At 41.7% G+C, this 23,236-nt stretch overlaps 1 protein-coding gene across 1 annotated transcript in view; it reads right to left on the bottom strand.

Moving 5' to 3' along the window:
- prpf40a (PRP40 pre-mRNA processing factor 40 homolog A) overlaps positions 1 to 12,501 on the bottom strand; it is a 50,658-nt gene extending 38,157 nt beyond the window's left edge. The window contains exons 1-3 of the mRNA XM_056252242.1: positions 12,444 to 12,501; positions 11,356 to 11,436; positions 11,016 to 11,156 (exon numbers count right to left, since the gene is read on the bottom strand). Coding sequence (XP_056108217.1) covers positions 11,016 to 11,156; positions 11,356 to 11,436; positions 12,444 to 12,446 — 225 coding nt within the window. The 5' untranslated portion in view covers positions 12,447 to 12,501. The remainder of the gene's footprint in view (positions 1 to 11,015; positions 11,157 to 11,355; positions 11,437 to 12,443) is intronic.
- Between the last annotated feature and the right edge of the window lie 10,735 nt (positions 12,502 to 23,236).

Here is a 23,236-nt window from a genome sequence, read left to right as displayed (position 1 = left end):
GAACGGCCCATTATGTTGCCGCAACAGAATGTGCATTAAGCATAATATTCCGTAGCAAAACATGCATTTGACACTAGCAGTAAGGTCGGAATTTTATCTTCTGGAGGTGGACAATAATCTTTCTTATTGTTCTTTCGGAAAAACTGAAACGGAATTACTGAGTATGAAATGTGCTATACAAATAACATTTTCATGACTTGTTTTGTCTAACAAACACAAACTGTGTTGAAATTAAATGTGACAAGAAATAAAGACTGATCCCTGGCCCTGCAAAAATGTGCAAAGTGACCACTAATTTCTGATTTGTGAATAAAATAGGCTACTCCTAATGGTTGCGTTTACCGAACAACTTGTCATCATTTACCAAATTCGAAAAACATTGACAGTTCATTCAACATGCTTTCTGTCATTTTGACTGATAGAAAAATAAAGTATCTGGGCCCGTATGCATAAAACTTCTCAGAAATGCTCTTTAGAATAGAAGCTTTGACTTAAGTCCTACTTTTTACAACAAATTTTTGACACTTGTCTAAGAGTAGGAGACTTTTATAAAGAAGCTAAAAGCAACTTTCAGCAAAGTCTAAGACTGATTTTTAAGTGCTGACTGAAGTGGCACTTAAGTATTGTGAACTAAGGACTACAATGATGTCAACCCAAAATGGCCGCCCCCAACCTCTGAATTAGGCTTGCCGCGATAGACGGTGTTGACGGTGTTACCGGTTTTAAGCGCCATCACCGGTGACATCACTTTCCCACCGTGACACCGCGATGTCTTGACTTTTTAAAGTATTCGTTTTTGCTAAAATATTTATTTGAATTAATTAAAAATAATAATTATCAATTATTTAGTTCAGAAGAGAGCATACATTATAATTTAAAACTGAACTGCGCAGTGCGTGCCAAGAGCCAGTCATGTCACAGATCAGCAAGCATCAGGAGTCAAATTCCATTTAGCACGTGTGGAGATTTTATATTCGTCTCTTAGACCCCATTTACACCTGGTATTAAAATGAGATCTGTATCCAAAAAAGTTATCCGGATAATAAGTGTTCTGATCTTACCGATTCCATTTACACCTGGCCACATAAATGTGTTTTTGCAAAACGGATATAAATCCGACTTCAACTCCCGCGCTATGATTTAATGGATTGCACGCAACCGAAAGCAACAGAGGTGAGCTGCATTTTATTGATCATCAGCTCATTTCAAAATCAAAGACAGCAATAAGAAAAAGTGGCAACAGCCCTGGTAAGATAATTTCGTTTTTTTACTTGAAGATGATTGTGTGTTAAAGCGTCTGTGACTTACTTTCACTTTTATTTGCGATGTTTGCACGTTGGCTTGATGAATAGACGCTCAGCTGCTCATCTGCGGTAATGCGTGTTGCAGTAGCGTCGTCATATCTGACATGAAATTGCCTATAGCCTATAACACTCTCACACGTTTATTTTTTTTAGCATTTTTGGGAGGGGTAAAATATACATATGTGGTTTCAACAACCAGATTGCGTTTACACCTAGTAAAGATCCGAACACAATGCAGCCAGACTACCTCCAGATGTGGTCAGGCAGATCCGATCACAATCCGATCACAACGTATTTACACCTTGCATTAACATGCGGTTTTTATTATCTGGATAACTTATCTGGATACAGATTGCATTTTAATACCAGGTGTAAATGGGGTCTTATTTATTTGGTTTTATCTTATTTAAACTTTGTGTAATTTATTTAGGCCTATTTTATTTTCTTATTCGTTAATAAACGTTTTATGGTTCTTATTTGTTTGGGCCCAGTTTGCCGATTTTCACTTTTTTCAGCCTATGCATGGGGTTATTTTTATTCGTTCGTTATGCTAATAAAAGTTATGTCTATAAATAAAAGTTTTATTATCAGCGAGTTGTTGTTTTTTTGTCCATTCAAGCAATTGACGCTTATTTCGAAAGTGAAAGTATAACGCGCACGCATTTAAAAGCTATCAGGCAAATCACTCTGAACTCACAAGTCATGGTGATTCTGAATCTGTCTAAAAACTCAAGCTAGAATTCATGTTTTTATTGCTCTTAGGGCATGAAAAACAAGATTTGAATTTTTTTTTTTTTACACATTTTTCAAAGAGTTTTTCAGATGTCCACTTGAGTGGACAGCATCGTTTAAACTGAAGAGATACTGTATTAAACATAATACAATAATCAAACAGATATAGTGTGTGTATTTAACCCTTGTGCCTCCTTAGGGACATTTTTTTATCACTTTGCCTGTGTTAATGCTAACTGCATAAAATTTGGCACAGGTGTGTATTTTTATTGTAATTTTACTATTTCACCGCTATTTCCTTAAAAAAAATATTTTTTGCACTAGGTACACAAAATACTCCCTCTCAGCGCCTTTTGGACAAAAATGGCCCCATTGAAACCCATTAAAACTGCATTTTTTTTATCCCAGGGCCATTTAAATATAAAATGATGCAATCTTTGTTAAGAGGCTTTCATTCTGTTGGCAAGGCTTCAAAATGTAAATTTTTACTATTTTTTATCAGATGGTGCAATTTTTTAAGGTTTGGTCTATAAAGCAAATTCTCGCTTTATTCCTGTGTTCTGCTTCGGCATATTATTGAGCCAATTTAATAAATTATGCAACGATATTTGTGTGGGTGTGTTGGTATGGATGTCAGAGTGTGGTTGGTATGTGTTAAAATATATATATATATATGTGTGTGTTTGTAATATTGAGAGAGGAAAAACTCAACTGCAAATCTAAAATCCAATCACTGTGCACCAGTGAAGTTTTGCTGCATGGCATCCAATGGGGAAAGTCTGTTACTGCGCCCAAAAAAAATCTTACTGAAAGTTCATTTTGTGAGATATCAACCTCAAATTTGGAACACAACTTATTTATATAAATGGCTTTGATTTTCTAGCCGTTTTTGAGTTCAACTTGTTTTATAAAATATATATTTTATATAAAGTAATGTTCATAAATAATTTTCATAAACTTAAACCTATATAACTTTTTTTTGGATTGACAAATTTTTTTTACTTCAGCAATAATCTGCCAAGGGTCTTCTTTAAAATGAAACCAAACTTAAAACTGTGCTCCCAAGCTTCAAATATTTATGACAGTTTTTTGACGTGGACATTTGGACTACACAATTTCAGATGTAGGGCTGTACTCAACCAAAGAAAATCTTGGTCGACTGAAGTCCTGAAATTTTCGACTAAAAATTACGTTAGAAAAAAAAAACGTTAAATTAATTAGCTGCGCACTGTGCGCAGTACTTGGTAGCCTTGTTGTCCGCCTAAATGAATTATAAATCAACATAAAAAACTAGTAGGCTATTTGCAGTATATTAAATCGTTTTTGCACTGAAATGAGTCTGACACACGAGTCTGTCGGCTCTGACAGCGTTGCATCACGTGCACCTGCGCAATATCATAGCCTATGATTTCCGAAAATAGTAGGCAAATATGTTGTCAACTAGTGATATCATCACAAGAACTGTTGAGGAATATGCAACATAATTTAGACAATTCTTTTTGTCATATGTTATAATATTAAGTTATAACTGTCAGACACTATCATTTCAGCCGCTCCGTGTCATGTCCTCGCACAGAGCGAGGCTGAACATAGGAGCTCAGCTTTGCGGCTGAGAAACGAATAGACTATTAAATTAAAGCTTTTACTCTTAATAAACACAAAAGGCACGTCCACTTTAATAAAAAAAAGAATATTTATTAAACCAGATCAAGAGCAGAAATGAAATAGTGTATAACTGATACGCCAATTTTGATATGTTCATATAGCCTGCTCAAAACAGACAGGGCAACCTAACGCAGACAAGTTAGATTACCACTTTTAGATGATATGTCATGTTTGTCGTCGAGCTGTGGAAGGCAAACTGTTGCTTGCACACTTTGCATTCGACCTTTTTCCCGTTATCAATTTTAACAAAATGCTGCCACACTGTCGATGTCTTTGTTGTTGACATGTTAGAAAAGGACTGACTATTAAACGCTCTCACAATTAAATAAATAATATTCAGCATCAAACCTTCTATAGCCTACCTATCCGTCTCTCTTCTCCAATGGGTTGGGCTAATCCAAAAAAAGTGAAAACAAGGGGGGTGTTCTGAAGACTATGGAAGCATATGGGTAGCAATATTCAATTTGAAATGTAATATGCAAAATGACAATGCATTTCTGTATTTAAATTTACAGTTCCATTACATTTGTGCAACGTTGGTGCAAAATGATAATGATAGTACAATTATATAATTTACATTTGCCATTTCATACACTAGTTTTAGTATGTAAATTGAACACATATTTTAACGCTTTATAAGTTGCAAAATTAAAATGAAAATGTATTACAGAAATGAATAGATATGTCTAGCATGTTCAAGCAAAAACTGTAGCAAAATGATCATTTAAATGTTATTTTTCTTAATTGCATTTACACTCACAGTTAAGACACTTGCGATTGCATTTTCATTTAATGTCCCGCAATGAATGTAGCAAAATTCAGTGTCCAAATTGAGAATGCATTCCGAGCCGATCACGTCCCCGCCCCCTCCCGCCCTCTCAATCACTGCATGAAGTTGGCCCCGCCCCCTCCTCGGCAACAGGTAAACATAGGCTATCTGTTAAGTGTTTTGAGGTGTTGGAATGAAACACGGCAGAGCTGATACAAGCGTTAAATTCACTGGCAGAAGAAGTGGAACGTGAACAGAAAAATGGTAGTGTTTCTGACGATTATTACGCGTCTGCAGGTGATAGAACAAGTGCGTTGTTGGAACGTCTGGGATCATTTTCTGCCTTATCAGGCGTCAAACACCCGGTTGGTGTGAACATTACTATGTGGCGCGCTGTTGTTGTCTGATGCTGGACTGTGTTATTAATGGTTTCGTTTTGTATAAAATATTCTCATTGTCTGATTAGCTTATCTTTATTCTGATTACTATTAACTATAATTACCCAATAATGTTGGAGATCATACAGTTTTTCCTTACAAATGCATAGGCCTATAACTCTGAGATTACAGAATATGACGGGTCAAATTCATACCGAAAATTGTGACCACTCTTTATTTCTTCATAACTGACTGTAATGTTCAATAAAGTGACTCATGTATGACCATCTCCCATTTCTATTTTATTAAGCATATTGATCAGATATTGATAAATCTATAGGTACAGTAGGGTCATGGAATCTGACGAGTCAAATTCATAGAAGACTTTTTTGGGTGAATGTGGAGCAGGTCGGGGGCTGGTGACGTCATCGTCTATAATTCAGTGTCTAATATTTAAAAAAAGAAGCAGCACAAATTTTTTACCGGCACAAAACAGCACAAACAAACGAGACTATTTTGAGTGAATTTGGAGCATGTGGGGGTCTGAGTGACCTCAGAATTACCAATTAATATTATTTTAATATCTAAGATACCGAAGCAGCACAAAATAAACGTTTACCGGCACAAACAAGCAAGTGTGGAGCAGGTCGGGGGCTGGTGACGTCATCACCTGTAATTAAATGTCTAGGCCAACTTCATGCAGTGATTGAGAGGGCGGGAGAGTGCGGGGACGTGATCGGCTCGGAATGCATTCTCAATTTGCACACTGAATTTTGCTACATTCATTGTGGGACATTTAATGAAAATGCAATCGCAAGTGTCTTAAATGTGAGTGTAAATGCAATTTAGAAAAATAACATTTAAATGATAATTTTGCTACAGTTTTTGCTTGAACATATTAAACATATCTAATAATTTCTGTAATACATTTTCATTTTGCAACTTATAAAGCGTTAAAATATGTATTCAATTTACATATTAAAACTAACGTATGAAATGGCAAATGTAAATTATATAATTGTATTATCATTATTTTGCACCAAACATTGCACAAATGTAATGGAAATGTAAATTTAAATACAGAAATGCATTGCCATTTTACATATTGCATTGTCATTTTGCATAATACGTTTCAAATTGAATATTGCTACCCATATGCTTCCATAGAAAACACCCCCATTAGCAGTTAGTGCTTTCCACCTGATGAAATGAGCGAGGCAAAACTGATGAAATGAACGCGGCAAAAAATCGACCAATCCGAATTTTGGTCGAATCAGAACGTATCGACTAATCGACTGGGACAGTACAGCCCTAGTCAGATGTGACATTTTTTTCACATCTATGTGTAACTTTTTTTAAATGAGGCACAAGGGTTAACAAACCAATTAATAATATTACATCAAATCATGTGAAAACTATAACATATATACAAAAAATATAAATGAACTTCATACAAGGTGAACTTCCCGTATCTTTGATATCAGAACATGAGGACGTGATTCCATCAGAAATTTCTACAGCCTGTCATGGTACAACTGTGGAAACCACACAGATGCTCCCTGTTACGAGTAAAGTAATGTATTACAAGTAACATGCATTACATAATCAGATTACTTTTTGATCTAACAAGTAATTAATTAAAAGTAATGTGCATTACGTAATCAGATTACTTTTTGATGTTACGAGTAAATAAACGCTAGCCTGACGTCGTCATACTCAGATTCTAGTCAGAATGTGAGTCTGATACTGCTCCATTGGGCTGTCATTATGGCGCGTGTTTCAACCGAACCAGGAAAAAAAAATGCCTCTGCGCTCAATTGGATAGACCGAATCTCGTAGGAAGGACGGCAAAAACATCTTTCCGATCGACAAATGCCTTGATCGCGGTTCTCTGTAGCTCTTTTATTTTTAAAATGAATGCACTGTATAGATCTTCTATAACAGACGCGATGGCTGAATCTACACATCTAAATTCTCCAGCGGCAGCCACCTTTGTTGTAAACGAATTCATCCCAAGCGCTTTTTGGTGATGTGGATGATTACATTACGGTTGATCATCTGTCCATCATCGTATAAAGCCCGCCCTGACAATTTGATTGGTCCGAACAGCTTGGGTTCGGGCATACTTGCTCACAACGGATCAATGGTGCGTTCTATTATTTATCCGTGTCGGAGTTCCGACTAGCAAGACAGACGTTGCCTAGCAGCACGCACCAACACGCCCCCTTTCCTCGGATTTCGGACAACCGTGAGGACACAGAGCAAGAATTCTGATACGGAATCCAAGATGGCTGCGCCCTGTGTGACTTTAGTATGAATTGTTTTCATTGTTTTTGGACCGCTTTGGTTGTTTAAATGAAGATTTTAATCACTCGTATTACTGCAATACCTTACTGCGTCCGTATCACTGCCTGTGGGTATGGGAATCGGTATTGTTGTGAGTGCAATATTGAATGAAGCCTTGTTTCAAACGGGTGTTACTAACGTGGCTAGTGCTGCTAACAGAAGATAAACTAAAACATGAAATAAAGTGAAAATTTTAGAAGTTCAAATGGCTGAGTTGATAAGCGCCTGCTACTCGGCCAGTGCTACCATAGCAACAGCTTTCCGGGTGGCGTCCATGTTTTTCTCCGACTCGGACGCGCAAAACATACCAGAACGCTTCAAGTGTGGAAATGGCGTCATATCCGAGGGCCGAGTCGGTTCGTTGACAATAATAGAACGCACCATTAGTCCAGACCGAACTTCCCATCCTCAAATGTTGTGGGCGGGGCTAAGTTCGGCTGGCATCCAGGCTAAATAAACGCATTACAATTAACATGCATTACGAAATCAGATTACTTTTTGATCTAACAAGTAATGCATTACAAATCACATACATTATGTAATCACATTACTTTTTTTGATGTCTATGAAAATTACATTCTAATAAAACAAATACATTTATTTACACTCAAAAAAACTTACTGCAGATTAAGTATTTTCAAAAACAATATTCACTAGGGGTGTGACGAGATCTTGTGCCACGAGATTTCGCGAGACTTAAACATGACGAGATTTCTCGTCGAGTGAAAAGCTGTCTCGCGATATCGCCATGACTGAGCGTGAGGGTGAGATTACCATAGAATATTCCACCGCTACACTCACACTCGCCTAAACTATCGTTTTGCTGTTTTTATAAAAAAAATAAAAACCATTATAAAATAATGTAAAAGTCTGCTCTGCTCATCCAGCACGAGTTGCCATTGCAATCAGTGCAGCACGAATCACAGTTCACTGATCGCGTGAGGATGGCGGAGGATTCGTTGCGCAACATAGACTAACGTCTGATTTAACGTCCAGTAGAATGCACGCTCAGCACAGCTGCTCCCTATACACAGAGTACGCGCGATCACGAAAGTGAAAGTAAAACACAAGCTCCCTGATGTGCATTGCGCACAAATTAGGCCGCGAACATACAATAGTCCGTCTCCTAATACCCATCTCTGGACTGTTTATTTGCGGCTATGGTCTCAATTTGCACTTTGAATATATTGAGAGAGTACTGTAATGTCTTTAGTGCTGCCACTAACGACTAATTTTCTAACGACTAATCTTTCGACTAATTTTTCGATTAGTCGACTAATCTAAACGACTAATAAATAAAAAAAACGTTGTTTGTCATTTCGTTGTGTCCATTTTATTTTGAACTGAAGGGCCAAAATATAAAATGTCACCTGTTGAAAAACATTATGTATTAACAATCTAAGCATAAGTATCTGCATTTCCATTAGGCTATACCATTAGTCAGAGTCCTAATCTAATCCTCTATTAACAAACATGCATGTATTCATTACTTAAATTAGCTCTTTGTTCTGCCTTAAATTAATACATTAGCTTACTGTACATTTTTATATGTACATTTCTGAAATGCATAACTGATAACATCACTGTGAATTGTAGGCTAAAGTAGATGCACTCATGCATTTTAGGTAAAGCTGCTTTGAAACAATATGTATTGTGAAAAGCGCTATACAAATAAATTGGAATTGAATTGAAAGAGTCTGGACTAGCCTACTACGCTTAGCTCTGCCTTATAATAAATCGCGCTGAAAGCAGGCAGGCACGCAGATATGCAGCTCTCGTTTACACTTGCGTGCATGCCGGGCCCGTGCCGCGGTTCGCGTGAATGTGAAAGCAACACGGACTCGGGTGCGCGTTTTAGCTGATTATGTATTTAGTTAAATAAAACACTTGTAAGGGATGATAGTGTTGATGATTTACCTTGGATATGAGCGAGAGCGAGTCTGCAGTGTATTCGCGCTTAGCCCGTGGAATCAGGGCAACACATTTGGAAAAGTTTCTCCTCAAAAGAGTCCATTTGCAAGCAGCAGCAGAAGGCCACCTTATGCGACACACGCACCTGTGTTGTTCACTCAGCTGCGCATAATAGCACAGAATTAATTAATATATATATATATATATTGACCCGCGTTCTGTTTTCTATCATGCGCCGTGTACGTTTGCGATTGCGTAAGATGCACGCAAACACACCAGGGTTCGGTAGAATTAAGTTGAGTGTGAAACCAGACCAACGCTGCGGGGGCGCAAGGAACAATCGCGCGCGGGCTCGGACCGCAGCAAACGAGCCCAGTGTGAAAGCACCGTCACCTGCCTCCGCAATTTTTCATATCAAAGCAGTGAAGGCGGGGGAGGGGGAAGGAAGAGGATGGCAGATTAACCAGCAGGGCGCGCACATCGCACAGACTGGTGTGTGGAGGTGAATTACAGTGAGCCGTTTGAGACGGGAGACCAAAAATAAATATGCGGTCAATAGTAAAACGACACGTCGACTAAAAAAATTGGCGTCGACTAATTTGCATGGTCGATTACGTCGACTAATCGCGGCAGCACTAAATGTCTTAAGGACAACAGACAAGGGAGGCTCTGTTTCTGAACTTATAGTCGGAACGCAAGAACAACTGTAGAGACAAACACACCAGCCTCGTTTCTCTCTACCTGGTCTTTTCCGAACTCACTGCATTAACCCTATAACTGCCGGTGCAAAATAAAACAGCAATTTGAAAACAATTATAAAGAATCTGTGTGCTAACTTTGATTATGGTTGCACTTGCACTTATTGTTTGCGCTTAATAAGACTTCAAGGAGTTCAGTTAGGAGGTCACACACAGCCTCATTCAGAAATCAGCTCTTAAATGTACAGAAAGAGCTGAAGAGACTAATGTGAAATCATACAGAGAAAAGCCAGTCAATAAAAACCTTTTACAGTGCTTGTATATTGTTTTCTTTCAATGCATTTGATAATTCATACTCATAATGCATGTCATTTCAGGTCTACTTTATAAGATTATTAGTTAAACATTGCAGAATGCACCTGCATACTATTTTTCCAGTCATGAATTTTGTCATTGAGGATTTCTGAAAAATTGTGCAAAAATCTCGTCTCGTTCTCGTGAACCCAATCTCGTGTCTAGTCTCGTCTCGTGAGATAAGCGTCTCGTCACACCCCTAATATTCACAGTATAAGTATGAATTGTAGCTGAAATATAGCCATTGATGCATGAGGTCCAGATGATTAATCAGATTTTTCTCCCAATCTAAAATCAAAACTTGGAAAAACTTGAGTCATTAGATATTGAATTTTTTTTTTTTTTACCTACAAGAGTCTCCTAGGATAGAAGGAATGGGTGGATATTTCGGAGCAACTTGGCATTTATAACTGACCATTGGCCATCTTAGTTTTGAGGGGGGGGGAAAAAACGACACACAACGGCTTGCCACTTGGTTGCAATGTATAGGATGATGCACCAGGATCCACTGTAGAGGTTGATGTCCAACTATGCCATCAAAACCCGTGCAAAAAATTCAAGAAAATGCTTTTTTTAATAGCTGTCCACTGTAGTGACCTCTATGCATGAACAATGACAAAACTACAGACAAGTTGTTCATGTGACAAATCTGCATACTCTAAGAGTACAGAATCTGATAGAGAACTTACATCATGATCAATAATATGAATAACATTCTGACACAGAAACCTCATGTACCATACAAAATCATTGTGCTCTGCCACTTGTGAAATATGAAAACCCAGAAGAAGAAAAAAAATGGTTTTAAAAACACTGCATCCTTTCAAAACGAAAAGCAGTGTTTGCTATTAGTTCTTACCTGTCCCATGGGTGGAGCTCCCATTGGGGGCATCATGGGGGGCATTATTCCTGGGGGCATGGGGGCCATGCTGGGCGGCCTCTGACCCATGGGTGGCATTCCCATTGGAGGGAAGTGAGGCGGGATTCCTGGTGGCCCCATCTTTGGAAAACACAAAAATAAATGAGGAATTAATTAGTGTGTGAACACAACTAAGCAGCAGCAAAGAGAGAGAGAGAGAGAGAGAGAGAGAGAGAGAGAGAGAGAGAGAGAGAGAGAGAGAGAGAGAGAGAGAGAGAGAGAGAGAGTAAAAGAGAAAGAGAGATGACATTACAGTTAAGGCTTTTCAACACCAACTTACAAAGGGCAGGGGGATTCCTGAAGGTGGAACACCAGGAAAAGGTGGTGCATGACTGGGGCCACTATTAGCATCAGTCGAGGACTGTTATGAACAAGAGAGTCCATTACAGTAACCACAGCTCTGATAAAGATGCTGCACATCACTGATCTAAAGTCTGATGATGTTTTCCCAAGTCTAATGACAGAGCCAAGCTTATATGAACCTTCAATGTCAGATGTTTCTTGAATAGTTCACTCTAACCAACTAGCATAATTGCTGGCCTAAAAGTAGATATTTTGTTATCTAAAAAGCCAGAAGGTTATAAGGTATATATAAAATACATTTTAATCACTGGTTTGTTATACGTTTATATATATACACACACACACACACATTTCAGTTTACTGTTTACCAGTCTCAGTTATTTGTAAAATATGTTATATAAAATAATTGCACATTGGGCAATTGTTTGTAACGTGGGAGATTGATTTTGCGCCGAGTATGATTGCATATAATTTCGTTGTACTCTTTTGTATAATAATGACAAATAAAGATTCTTATTTCAAACCATCTTACTGCCCTTAACAAGCCAAGCACATAAGAACTCAATTAACAATCACTCAAACTTTACTAGTTTAACATAGTTTTATGAGAGTTTATCAGGGATAAATCGACTATCAATCGTCGACCATCAATGAAAACTAAAATAACTTTATCAGTGTGATTAAGTTGATATTCTCTAACGTCGTTAGTCTAATAATGTTATCAACACCAATACCGTCAGCTTAAGGAAACGGATATCCATAAACAAACTGCTTACAAACATAAATGTTTAACACAATCAGATATGTATCACTGTGCTGTAAAATTCACAATAATAAATTCTCATTCAAACACACATTAGCTTTAGCTTTAGCATCAGTCACTCATTCACATTAGCTTATATGCTAACCAAGCTTTATTTTGTCCATAATATACCCTTTACTTCAATACAACCGTCTGTAATTCAACCGAAAACACAATTCAATCTTTATATGTGTCATTTGTAGTTGCTAGAATACTCCAGTATTGTATTTATGTGAATAAACTGTGTATTTTCTTGGACTCACCATGATGAGTGAACACGCAGCGGCCCTGCGCGAGACAAAAACCTACGCTCTGATTGGCTGCTGCGCGCCGGGTTCAAACTACAGCAGGCGTGTTTCAGTGCAACCAACACTGGAGTGTTGCGCAAGAAATACGCAGATCTGAAGCCTGAGAGTGCAAGTGAGGGTGTTTAAAAAAAAAAAAAAAATGTTATTAAAGCCAAAAAAAGAGAAATTGTAACAAATACATACCAACAGGAACAATAAAAAAACAAGACATATTTCACGAAAGAGCCAGAGGGGAAGAAAAAACCAGCAACAACAAATAAGTACAATCATAGGCCTACAATGTTAAACATGGTTGACTTTTCAAAGATTTTTTTTTTTTAAAATTATGCCCATCAAAGACAAAACATATAATTATAGTCTATCAGAAAATTTGACAGTAGTGGGATCTTAACCAAGAATTTGCATTTGTGAATTAAAAAAAAAAAAGGTATCATGAATATATTAACAATGTAGCCTACTTGATATGCAAATTTGAATTGTGATAAAGAAAAATAATATTAAAGGTCTTAATAAATATTCTGACATGTTTTTTTTTTCTTTTTTTCTGAGAGATAGGTAGGCCTACATTAACACAAACACATTCACAAAAAAGATTTAGCCTATAATTGTCTCTTCTACATCACAGAAAGGGAATTTATTTTCAATGTTTTGGATATACTTATTGAGTACTATTACGAGGGTAGCATCTATGTAATATTTTAAATGTGAATTTTGTTTGTTAAATTGCCCCTTTTATGGATTTTTGAAAATTACCTTTTTAATGTATGTAACATAGCTCTAAGTGAATGAAAACATCCTGCAAAGTTTAAAATCTAAAAGTGCACCGTATATAAATTTATTGTCTCTCAAAAGTAAGAGTAAGACTCTGAATCAATTAAATTAATCGTTTTCAAACGAATCCTAAGCCGTTTCGTTGTGACGTCAAGACGAAATATTAGCATATTACTCGCCCACTTATTGCGCGCACACCAGGGAAAACTTGAATCCCCTCAAACACTGCAGCTGATTCCTGTGGATAATGGACAGAGTCACGTTTTGAGAAGACGCTGTGCTCTACAGTGTGAAGGTAAAGCCAATTTTTGTCCACTGCCCAAGGATGAGCATGTGTATATCAGTGGTTAAAATGCATCTTTACCACTATACCACTGCAGTATAATCCTAAACTTTTGCCATGTTCCCTTTATTTTACTGACGACTGCTTCTCAAATCTCAGAGTTCAATGAAGGATTCACAAAATGCTTGCTCTTGAAAGACGGGTCAGTACCCAGTTAATTTGGACTAACTTGCTCCTCAGAATCACAACCTGTAAGTATGACTAATAATTGATGTATATATTCTACCGGTGTTCAAAATACTTCGTTTTGAGTTTTATATTGTGTAGCTCTCCTGCTAACTGGCTAACTCACGTTATTATTACTGTCTTCTGCTAATCAGTTGTGGGCCACTATTACCTAAAATTGTGTCTATTGATGCAGATTGTCTGTCGTTTTTACTACTTTGAGTAAAAATGAAGCATGGAGCAAGATTTGTTTTACCAACGTTTATGTTACATCAGTCATTCACACTAGAGCTAAGCTAATGTATGCACTGTTATTGATACAGTTCCCACGTTCACCTCAATAAATTAGAAAAATACTCTGTAAATAAATAAGTATAAGTCAAATAATCGGTTTGAGAATCATTGAAAAATGTGGTGATGTGCAAATGTATATTATGAGAAAATGAAACTTTGATGCAACTTTGACCTTTGATGCATCTAAACCTGTTGTAGGAGACTCCAAAACAACATTAGGAAACTTTAAAATAGCATAATAGGGGCATTTTAAAATATATTTTTGTGGAAGAGACCAGACCAGACTCCAATTAACATTGTATAACATCAACCATTTGAAAGATGATGCTGGAATAGATTTTCTGTAAATATGTTTGCAAACAAAGTGGTTATTGAATATGTCATCAGTAATCAAAATCCCTTGACTTTGTCACTGCAGCCTTCCTGCTTTTTAACGAAGAGGTCCAGGGTGGCTTCATCATCATGCACCTCGCCGGGCTCGCAAGAGAGTAGTGAACGGCCATGTGGGACAATGAGCACGATTGCTCCAAATCATACGAGGATTTCTCACAGGAGCTTCATAAAGTCTTTGACCATTCAGCATTGGGTACCAAAGTGGCACGAGCATTGTCGCTGTTACAGCAGGGATCTCGGCCCGTGTCGGAATATTTTATCGAGTTCTGTTCACTCGCAGCATCCTGTGGTTGGAATCCCAAAGCTCAGTTGGACCACTTTCTCCATGATTAGCTGAACAGATCAAAGACGAGATGTATTCCTTGGAATTACCCCCTTGTCTCGACGGATTGGTCGACCTATATTGGACTGGCTGAGCGCTTGGATATTCCGAACCGATTTCAGCCAGAACACTTTGTGGTATACTCCTCTCACCAGGATTACTCATTCCACTAGCCTTGTCAACTGCACCATTTCGGGCAATCATGCAGAGGAGAATCGATTCCTCCTTTTACGCTTATACACTCTCCTTCCGCTCTAGTGGTCTTGGGGAACTGGTTAAGCATAACCCTCACATTGACTTGGCTATTAATTCTGTGTTGGCATGGAGCTCATTTTGTTTATCTCTGCGTTTAGTGCATCTTACAGCATATTCTCCTTTAATGTCAGTTTCTGCATTACAGGAGGAACCAGTGAACCTGGCGGATGTACCGGAAGCTTACCATGACTTGAGAGCGGTGTTCGGTAAGTCAGGAGCTACATCTCTCCCTCTGCACCTCCCGTACGACGATAGATTTATGGCCTGGCATTTCTCTACCTAAAGGGCGCCTTTACTCGCTCTCTGGTCCTGAGAGGAAGGCCATGGAGAGATACATCAGCGATTCTCTGTTAGCCGGTATAATACGTCCTTCCTTTCCGGCTGGGTCGGGGTTCTTCTTCGTGTGAAAGAAAGATGAGTCGTTGCGTCCCTCCCTGTATTGATTATCGGGGGCTGTATGACATCAAGGTAAAGATTAAAGCATAGCCACTCTTTGTCGTTCGGCTTTTGAACTCTTGGAGGGAGCGACGTGCTCAGGGACATGGTCGACCGGTTTGTATTTGTTTACCTCGACAACATCCTGATCTTCTCCCAGAATGAGCGTGACCATGTCCAGCACGTCAGGCGAGTGTTGCAGCGGCTACTCGAGAATCATTTGTTCGTTAAGGTGAAATGCGAGTTTCACGCACGGTCGGTTCCGTTACAGGGTTTCGTTCTGTCGCCCGAAGGCATCCGAATGGATCCTGCCAAGGTAAAAGTGGTTGCTGATTGGAACACCCCAGATAGTCGTAAGGCGGTCCAGCGATTTATGGGGTTCGCCAATTATACAGGCGATTCATTCGGAGTTTTAGTCAGGTGGCACTACTGCTGACTAATCTCACCTCCACACAAATGCGTTTCTGTTGATCGACGCAGACTCAGGAGGCCTTTGAAAACTTAAAGAGCCGCTTCATTTCAACTCCTATTCTCACCAACCCCAACCTGTCTCAATTCATTGCGGAGGTAGATGTGTCGGAGGTAGGAGTGGGGGCAATATTGTCCCAGAGATCACCTTTGGACGACAGAGTACACCCATGCTCTCTTTTTTTCTGATCGTCTCACTCCTTCGGAACAGAATTACGACATTGGGAATAAGGAGTTACTGGCTGTTAAGTTGGAGGAGTGGAGGGTGTGGGGCTTCCATTTTATCAAAAGGGAACTGTAGATGTAGCTGATCACTACATGTGCTCCATTACATTACCATAACCAAAAGGGGAAACTCAGGAATAATTTTGTACTGAAATGAAAACGTTGACCATATAGAGAATTCTGAACAGTAGACAGCTGTCATTCTTGTCTTCTAAAGAAAATTTACTACATAAAAAATTGTCATGCTACCTGTTAGTGTTTTATGAGTGATAGTTTAGTTTTAGTGTATTTTGAATGTTTAAATGAACTGTTGTGCCAAGTTGAAAGTTGGTTAGGGGAACTGTGTGAAGAGTTTTGAAAAAGTGTTGAGAAATGGGTCCCAGTGATTGTAAAAAGAAAAAAATAATAATTTGTGTGATAAACAAGAGAAGAAAAATACAGTAAATATAATTATTTAAAAGGTAACTCTTGCCAAAATTGAACCTAGGCTCTTTTTGTTTATCTACCCAAGTCAAACTTTCGTGTAAAAGCATAATTAGAATGGACACGCCACTTTTAAGATTGACCGTATTTTCGTATTAGGTCAAATTGCCTTTTGAATGGGAGTGCATGGGGCACTTATATGATAGCATCAAAATTGCTATTTTTAAAACACTAAGAAGGCTCGACACAACATAAAACTGTGCTCGAAGCATCACCAGGGGCTCTACACATGACCTTGAGCATTGACTACATTGTTTGTGTACACAAAGTTTACAAAAAAAAAAGGTTTTGAACAACTCACTGTAGCTAATGTTCTTCCCGGCTGCCGACATTTTGTCAGTCAAAAATATTCGATCTGTATCACTGAATCATTTCATTATTATATGAGGATCCTTTTTTAAATACAAGGTCGATATTGATTTTCACTAACGACAAAACAACAAATTATCCGTGAATTTATATGGAACTAAGCTTTAGAAGCTTTCCATCTTTACTCTCCCTGTTACGTTGCATTCTGAGATCGACTATTTTTGACTGACAAATTGCCGGCGGCCGGAAACACTTAACTGATAAAGTGAGTCATAAAATACCCTTCTTTTTAGTAAACTTTGTGTACACAAAACAATGTTGTCAATGCTCAAGTTCATGTGTAGAGCCCCTGGTGATACTTCGAGCACAGTTTCATGTTGTGTCGAGCCTTCTTAGTGTTTTAAAAATAGCGATTTTGATGCTATCATATAATTGCCCCATGCACTCCCATTCAAAAGGCAATTTGACCTCAAACGAAAATACAGTCAATCTTAAAAGTGGCGTTTCCATTCTAATTATGTTTTTACTCGAAAGTTTGACTCGGGTAGATTAACAAAAAGAGCCTAGGCTAAATTTTGGCAAGAGTTACCCGTTAATGAAATAATATTTAATGAAATACTATTATAGATTTTGTTTCTTTTTCAATACCTAATCCAGTAAATTTAAAATGCTGTCAGGTTTATGTTCAGTTTTGTCATTCTAATGCCGAGTTCACACTGCGCGATTTTAGGCCCGATTTTCACTCTCCGACAGGTTTTGCGAAATCGCCGGCAAATGCCCGAAATCATAGCCAAATCGGTGCTCGTTCACGCGAGTGATGATCATGCAGTGTGAATTATCAAAGATGCAATCTGAGAAAATCGCCGATGAGTCGCCGACTCCCATGAGATATTTGGCATGCTAAATATCTGGACCTGTCGGCGATTCAAAATGCTGTGTGAATGTATTCTGACTGAAAATGAAACGAATCGGTTACCTAACGTAACCTCGGTTCTCTCTAGATGAGGGAACGAGTATTGCGTAAGCTAGCTTACGCTACGGGAAAGATTCATATTTTCTGAGAAATTGAAGCCAAAAAATTATTATCCTATAATTTTGTATCCATTGTCAACGCAGTTCAGCTGCGCAGACCATGAGCGGGCTAGCTAGCAGCTCATTGGTTCGCTCACAGAGAACTGCTTAAGCCTATGAGGAGACGCGAATAAACTTTCGGCCAATGAGAGTCTGACATGCTCTCATTGCGTCAGAGCCCGCCGAAACGGGCGTGGTCAGAGAGTATAAATTCGCCTCCCAGGCTGTAAACTCTGGTTTTCATAGAATGAAGCGAGAACGCTAGTAGCACAAGCACGGCCAGGAACGCAATACTCGTTCCCTCATCTAGAGAGAACCGAGGTTACGTTAGGTAACCGATTCGTTCTCTTACGAGAGGTTCTCTCGTATTGCGTAAGCTAGCTTACGCTACGGGAACACCTGGTCAACGCCGTGCGTGCTAAGCATCCACTATGAGTCTCAGGGGAGACCCCAGGGAACCCTTATGAGTGGGAATAAATGTACATGTGACAAAGGCCAGCAGAGCGGGCCGGAGATTGTGTAGTACATAAGCACATGATAGAGAGGGACAGAGCGAAACCGGTCTGAGTGAATAACTCCCTATAGTGCAGCTCAACCAGAAGAGCTGTAACATACTAGACTGCTAGTAGTTTAGCCTGCAAGGCGGGAACTTCCAGATTGTAAAATCTGACAAAGGTGGAGGGGGAAGCCCATCCCGCTGCCACACAAATGTCATGAATGGAAATTCCGCTGGACCATGCCCACGATGAGGCCATGCCTCTAGTGGAATGAGCCCTGATGCCCAGAGGGCATGGCAGGTCTTTTGATGCGTATGCGGCTGCAATGGCATCAACTATCCATCTGGATAGAGTCTGTTTCGAGGCGGCCAACCCTTTGGTGCGCCCACCGAACGAAACAAAAAGCTGCTCAGATTGTCTGACCGGAGCAGTGCGAATAATCTCAGGGCCCTGACCGGACACAGGAGATTAGAGTCAGATTCGCTATCGGATATAGGCAGAGCCGATAGGGAAATAACTTGTGCCCTGAACGGGGTACCAATCGCTTTTGGGACATAACCATGTCTAGGTTTGAGAACGACTAAGGAGTCATTGGGCCCAAACTCGAGACAGGAAGCGCTACTGGACAGCGCGTGAAGGTCTCCCACACGTTTAACTGACGCGAGCGCGAGCAGAAAAACGGTTTTGAGCGAAAGGTATTTGAGGTCCACGGTGTTTAGCGGTTCGAATGGGGGGGCTTTCATAGCTTCGAGAACTATGGAAAGGTCCCAAATCGGCACCGAAGGGGGGCGCGGGGGGTTCATCCTTCTAGCTCCCCTGAGGAAGCGGATGACCAAGCCATCTTTGCCCAGTGACTGGCCGCGCCGGGGTTCAACGAACGCTGCGATGGCTGCCACATACACCTTGAGAGTGGACGGGGACCTGCCCTTGTCCAACATCTCTTGGAGAAAAACTAGCAAGGAAGGGACCTCCCATGACCGTGGGTCCAAATTTCTGTCGGTGCACCATTTAGAGAACACAGACCATTTAGACGCATAGAGCCTTCTAGTAGAAGCCGCTCTAGCCTGCATGATCGTGTTTAACACTCCCTCTGGCAAAGCAACGGGTAGTCGTTGATCACCCACGCATGTAGCGCCCAGCGCTCTGGGTGGGGATGCCAGATCGTGCCGCGAGCTTGGGAGAGGAGATCTGCTCTGACTGGAATGGGCCACTGGGCTGTCTGTGACAGCTGAGTGAGCTCCGGAAACCAAGTCTGACCCTCCCAACGCGGGGCTATGAGGAGCACCGAGTGGCGTGTTTCCCTGATTCTCTGAAGCACCTGTGGTAGCAGAGAAACCAGAGGGAATGCATAAAGCGGGCGGCTGGGCCAGGTCTGGGCTAGCGCGTCCTCGCTCTTTGAGAAAAATATTGGGCAGTGGGTGTTCTCTTCTGAGGCGAAGAGATCCACCTCTGCTCTGCCGAATATTCGCCACAGCTTTTGGACTGTAAGAGTGTGCAGGGACCATTCCCCGGGGGGAATGGGGTTCCTGGACAGACTGTCTGGACCGTCGTTCAGATGACCCGGCACGTGCGTCGCTCTGAGCGAGAGCAGGTGACACTGAGACCAAACTAAGATGCGTTCTGTCAGCTGGAAGAGATTCCTGGATCTGACTCCGCCCTGACGGTTTAGATAGGAGACCACGGCTATATTGTCCGAACGGATCAGCACGTGGTGACCGTGAATGCGCGGAAGAAAGCGCGTGAGCGCGTTCTCGACCGCCAGCATCTCCAAACAGTTTATGTGGAGGAGACTCTCCTGAGCTGACCAGGGGCCGAAGGCCGGTGGGCACTCGCAGACCGCACCCCAACCCGTGTTGGATGTGTCTGTCGAAACTTTTCGGCGAGAAAAGGTCCCCATGGAAACGCCCCGCTGAAACCATTCTGCCGCGGTCCATGGCTGCAGAGCTGTGATACAGGTCTGCGTTACCTTTATCAGCTGGCGGCCCGTGGTCCACGCGCGGTGAGACACACGGCTCTTCAACCAGAGCTGAAGCGGGCGCATGCGCAGTAACCCCAGCTGGAGCACTGCGGAGGCTGAGGCCATGTAACCCAACGCCTTCTGAAAAGATTTCAGAGGTGTGAGTCTGTTCATCTGAAAAGATGCGGCGAGACGCTGAACACGAAGCGCGCGCTGTGTTGACAGACGAGCCGTCATCGTGACCTAGCTCTATACCCAAGAAGGAGATAGTCTGACTGGGTTGTAGTGCGCTCTTTGTCCGGTTGACAGAGAGGCCCAAAGCTTTCAGATGGTCGAGGAGAACTGTACGATGAAACAGTAGCTCCCTCTATGATTGTGCCAAAATCAGCCAGTCGTCCAAATAGTTCAGTATTCGCAGCCCCTGACTCCGCAGGGGGGCGAGCGCCGCATCCATGCACTTCGTGAACGTGCGGGGTGCTAGGGATAGGCCGAACGGAAGGACGGTGTATTGATAAACCTGGCCTTCGAAGGCGAAACGTAAGAATGGCCTGTGAAGGGGATTTATCTGAATCTGAAAGTAAGCATCTTTCAGATCTAGTGAAATGAACCAGTCCCCCTGGCGCACATGCGCGAGGAGTTTTCTGATAGTGAGCATTTTGAACGGTCTCTTCATGAGAACTTTGTTCAGAAATCTGAGGTCTAAGATTGGTCTGAGGCCGCCGTCTTTCTTTGGAACCAGAAAATAACGGCCGTAAAACCCCGACTCACTCATAGATAAAGGAACTCTCTCTATAGCCCTTTTGCACAATAGTTTTGCTATCTCTGAACGGAGCAGAGTCACTGCTTCTGGGTTCACAATAGTTTCTAGCCGTGCTCGGAAACGTGGAGGGCGGCGGTGAAACTGTAAGCGATAGCCTAGCCTTATTATGTTTAGCACCCACTGGGAAATTCCTGGAATAGCTTCCCACGCTTTGAAGCGTAACGCTAAGGGGTGAATGGCTACATGGTCCCCGTTGCTGCACATAGCGGGCTGCGCGGGCGCGCTCATAGTGTTTATGACAGCGGGACTTACACTCAGAAAGGAGTTTAAGGGCCGTGTAACAGAGTGAGCAGAGGTGGGACGCGCACACGGGCTCGTGGGCGCACTTATGCACTCTGAAACTCGAGCGGGTTGGGACCGCTTTATGAGAGTGGGCTCTGTGAGAAACACTTGAACTGAAATGCTTTTGTGTATGAGTGAACACAGTGTTGTGGGCACATTTTCTGCACAGGAGGCTTTAATTCTCTTTTTGAGATTTCTCTGGGTCGCCGTGAAAACGGCGTTTGTGCTCATGCAAGCGGGAAAGGGGACCAGCTTGGTAATGGCGGGGTACACTGCTGTAGTAGCCGCGTGAGCGGGGACTAACAGAGGGCGAAACTTTGACGGCGGTCCGGCTGCTGTGCTAGGCAGACTTCGAGTGATCAGGTTTCAGCGTGATCCTAGGCCGTGGCCCCCGGGGAGGCGGCGGTCTGTGGCGGCTGTCAGAGCGAGAACGAGGGCGGCCGCCCTGGCGTCGCTGAGAAGTCTGACTGTGCTGAGCTGGGCGCTGGGGTGGGGCTCGTGCAGGAGGCTGGTCACGTGAGCTGCCTGCAGAGGAGCTAGCGCGACGAGGCAGAAAGAGATTCATGGCCTGGGAGGCTTTCTGCACTTCGGAGAAACGGTCAACGATACCCGTGACAGCAGATCCGAAGAGGCCGGATGGAGAGAGCAGGGCGTTGAGAAAGGCGGCGCGCTCAGAATCTCCCATGTCGGCGAGTGTGAGCCACAAATGTCTTTCAGACACACAAATGGCGGCCATGCATTTCCCCAGGGCTTGAGCAGCAGATTTTGTAGCGCGAAGGGCAATGTCCGTGGCGCTCCTTAAATCCGCGACTGAGGGGGGATTTTTTCCGCTCTCGTCCCATTCACGAAGTAAATCGCCCTGTAGAATCTGAAGGACGGACATGGAGTGGAGTGCAGAGGCTGCTTGGCCGGCGGCTGAGTAAGCGCGGGCGTGAAATCTCGAAGTCGCTCTGCAGGCTTTAGAGGGAAGCACAGGTGATGAGCGCCATCTCGTGGAAAGCGGGCATAAATGTGCGGCGACCAGGTCCTCTACATGGGGAATGGAGAGATAGCCCTTTTCTGCGGCTCCGTCCACAACGCGAAGCGGGGCGGAAGAGTCAGAGCGAGTTCTGGCAGAGAGCGGGGCATTCCAGGACTTCGTGAGTTCTTAAACTTAAATAAACTACCTATACAAGTAGTTGTCTCTTTGTATTAATTTGTCCTGTTATTAACGTAATGCGCGTCATTGACAAAATGCGCAACCAGATATTCGAATAGTTCGAATATATGTGTTTTTTTTAGAGGGAATATTCGAACGTCCTTTTTGAGCAATTTTGACAGCCCTAGATACAATACAATACAATACAGGAAGCTTTTTCGTAAAAAGGATACAAATCCGTCGGATGGCGCTAGCTCGCAGGACGGCTGAAGGTGGCGAAGACGGCCGGCTTCCTCAGTCTCCCAGATGCTCGCTAGAGTTGCCTTTTCGACGACGGCGGCTTCCCTCAGGATCAGCAGATGCGTGTAGCCTCGCTGAAGAGATGAAAATCAGAGTTTACAGCCTGGGAGGCGAATTTATACTCTCTGACCACGCCTGTTTCGGCGGGCTCTGACGCAATGAGAGCATGTCAGACTCTCATTGGCCGAGAGTTCATTCGCGTCTCCTCATAGGCTTAAGC

This window comes from Rhinichthys klamathensis, unplaced genomic scaffold (assembly GCF_029890125.1).
Source record: "Rhinichthys klamathensis goyatoka isolate OS25496 unplaced genomic scaffold, OSU_Roscu_1.1 h1tg000093l_1, whole genome shotgun sequence".
In the NCBI taxonomy this organism is placed as follows: Eukaryota; Metazoa; Chordata; class Actinopteri; order Cypriniformes; family Leuciscidae; genus Rhinichthys; species Rhinichthys klamathensis.
Note: the sequence above shows the minus strand (reverse complement) of the source record. Positions and strands in the feature narration are given on the sequence as shown.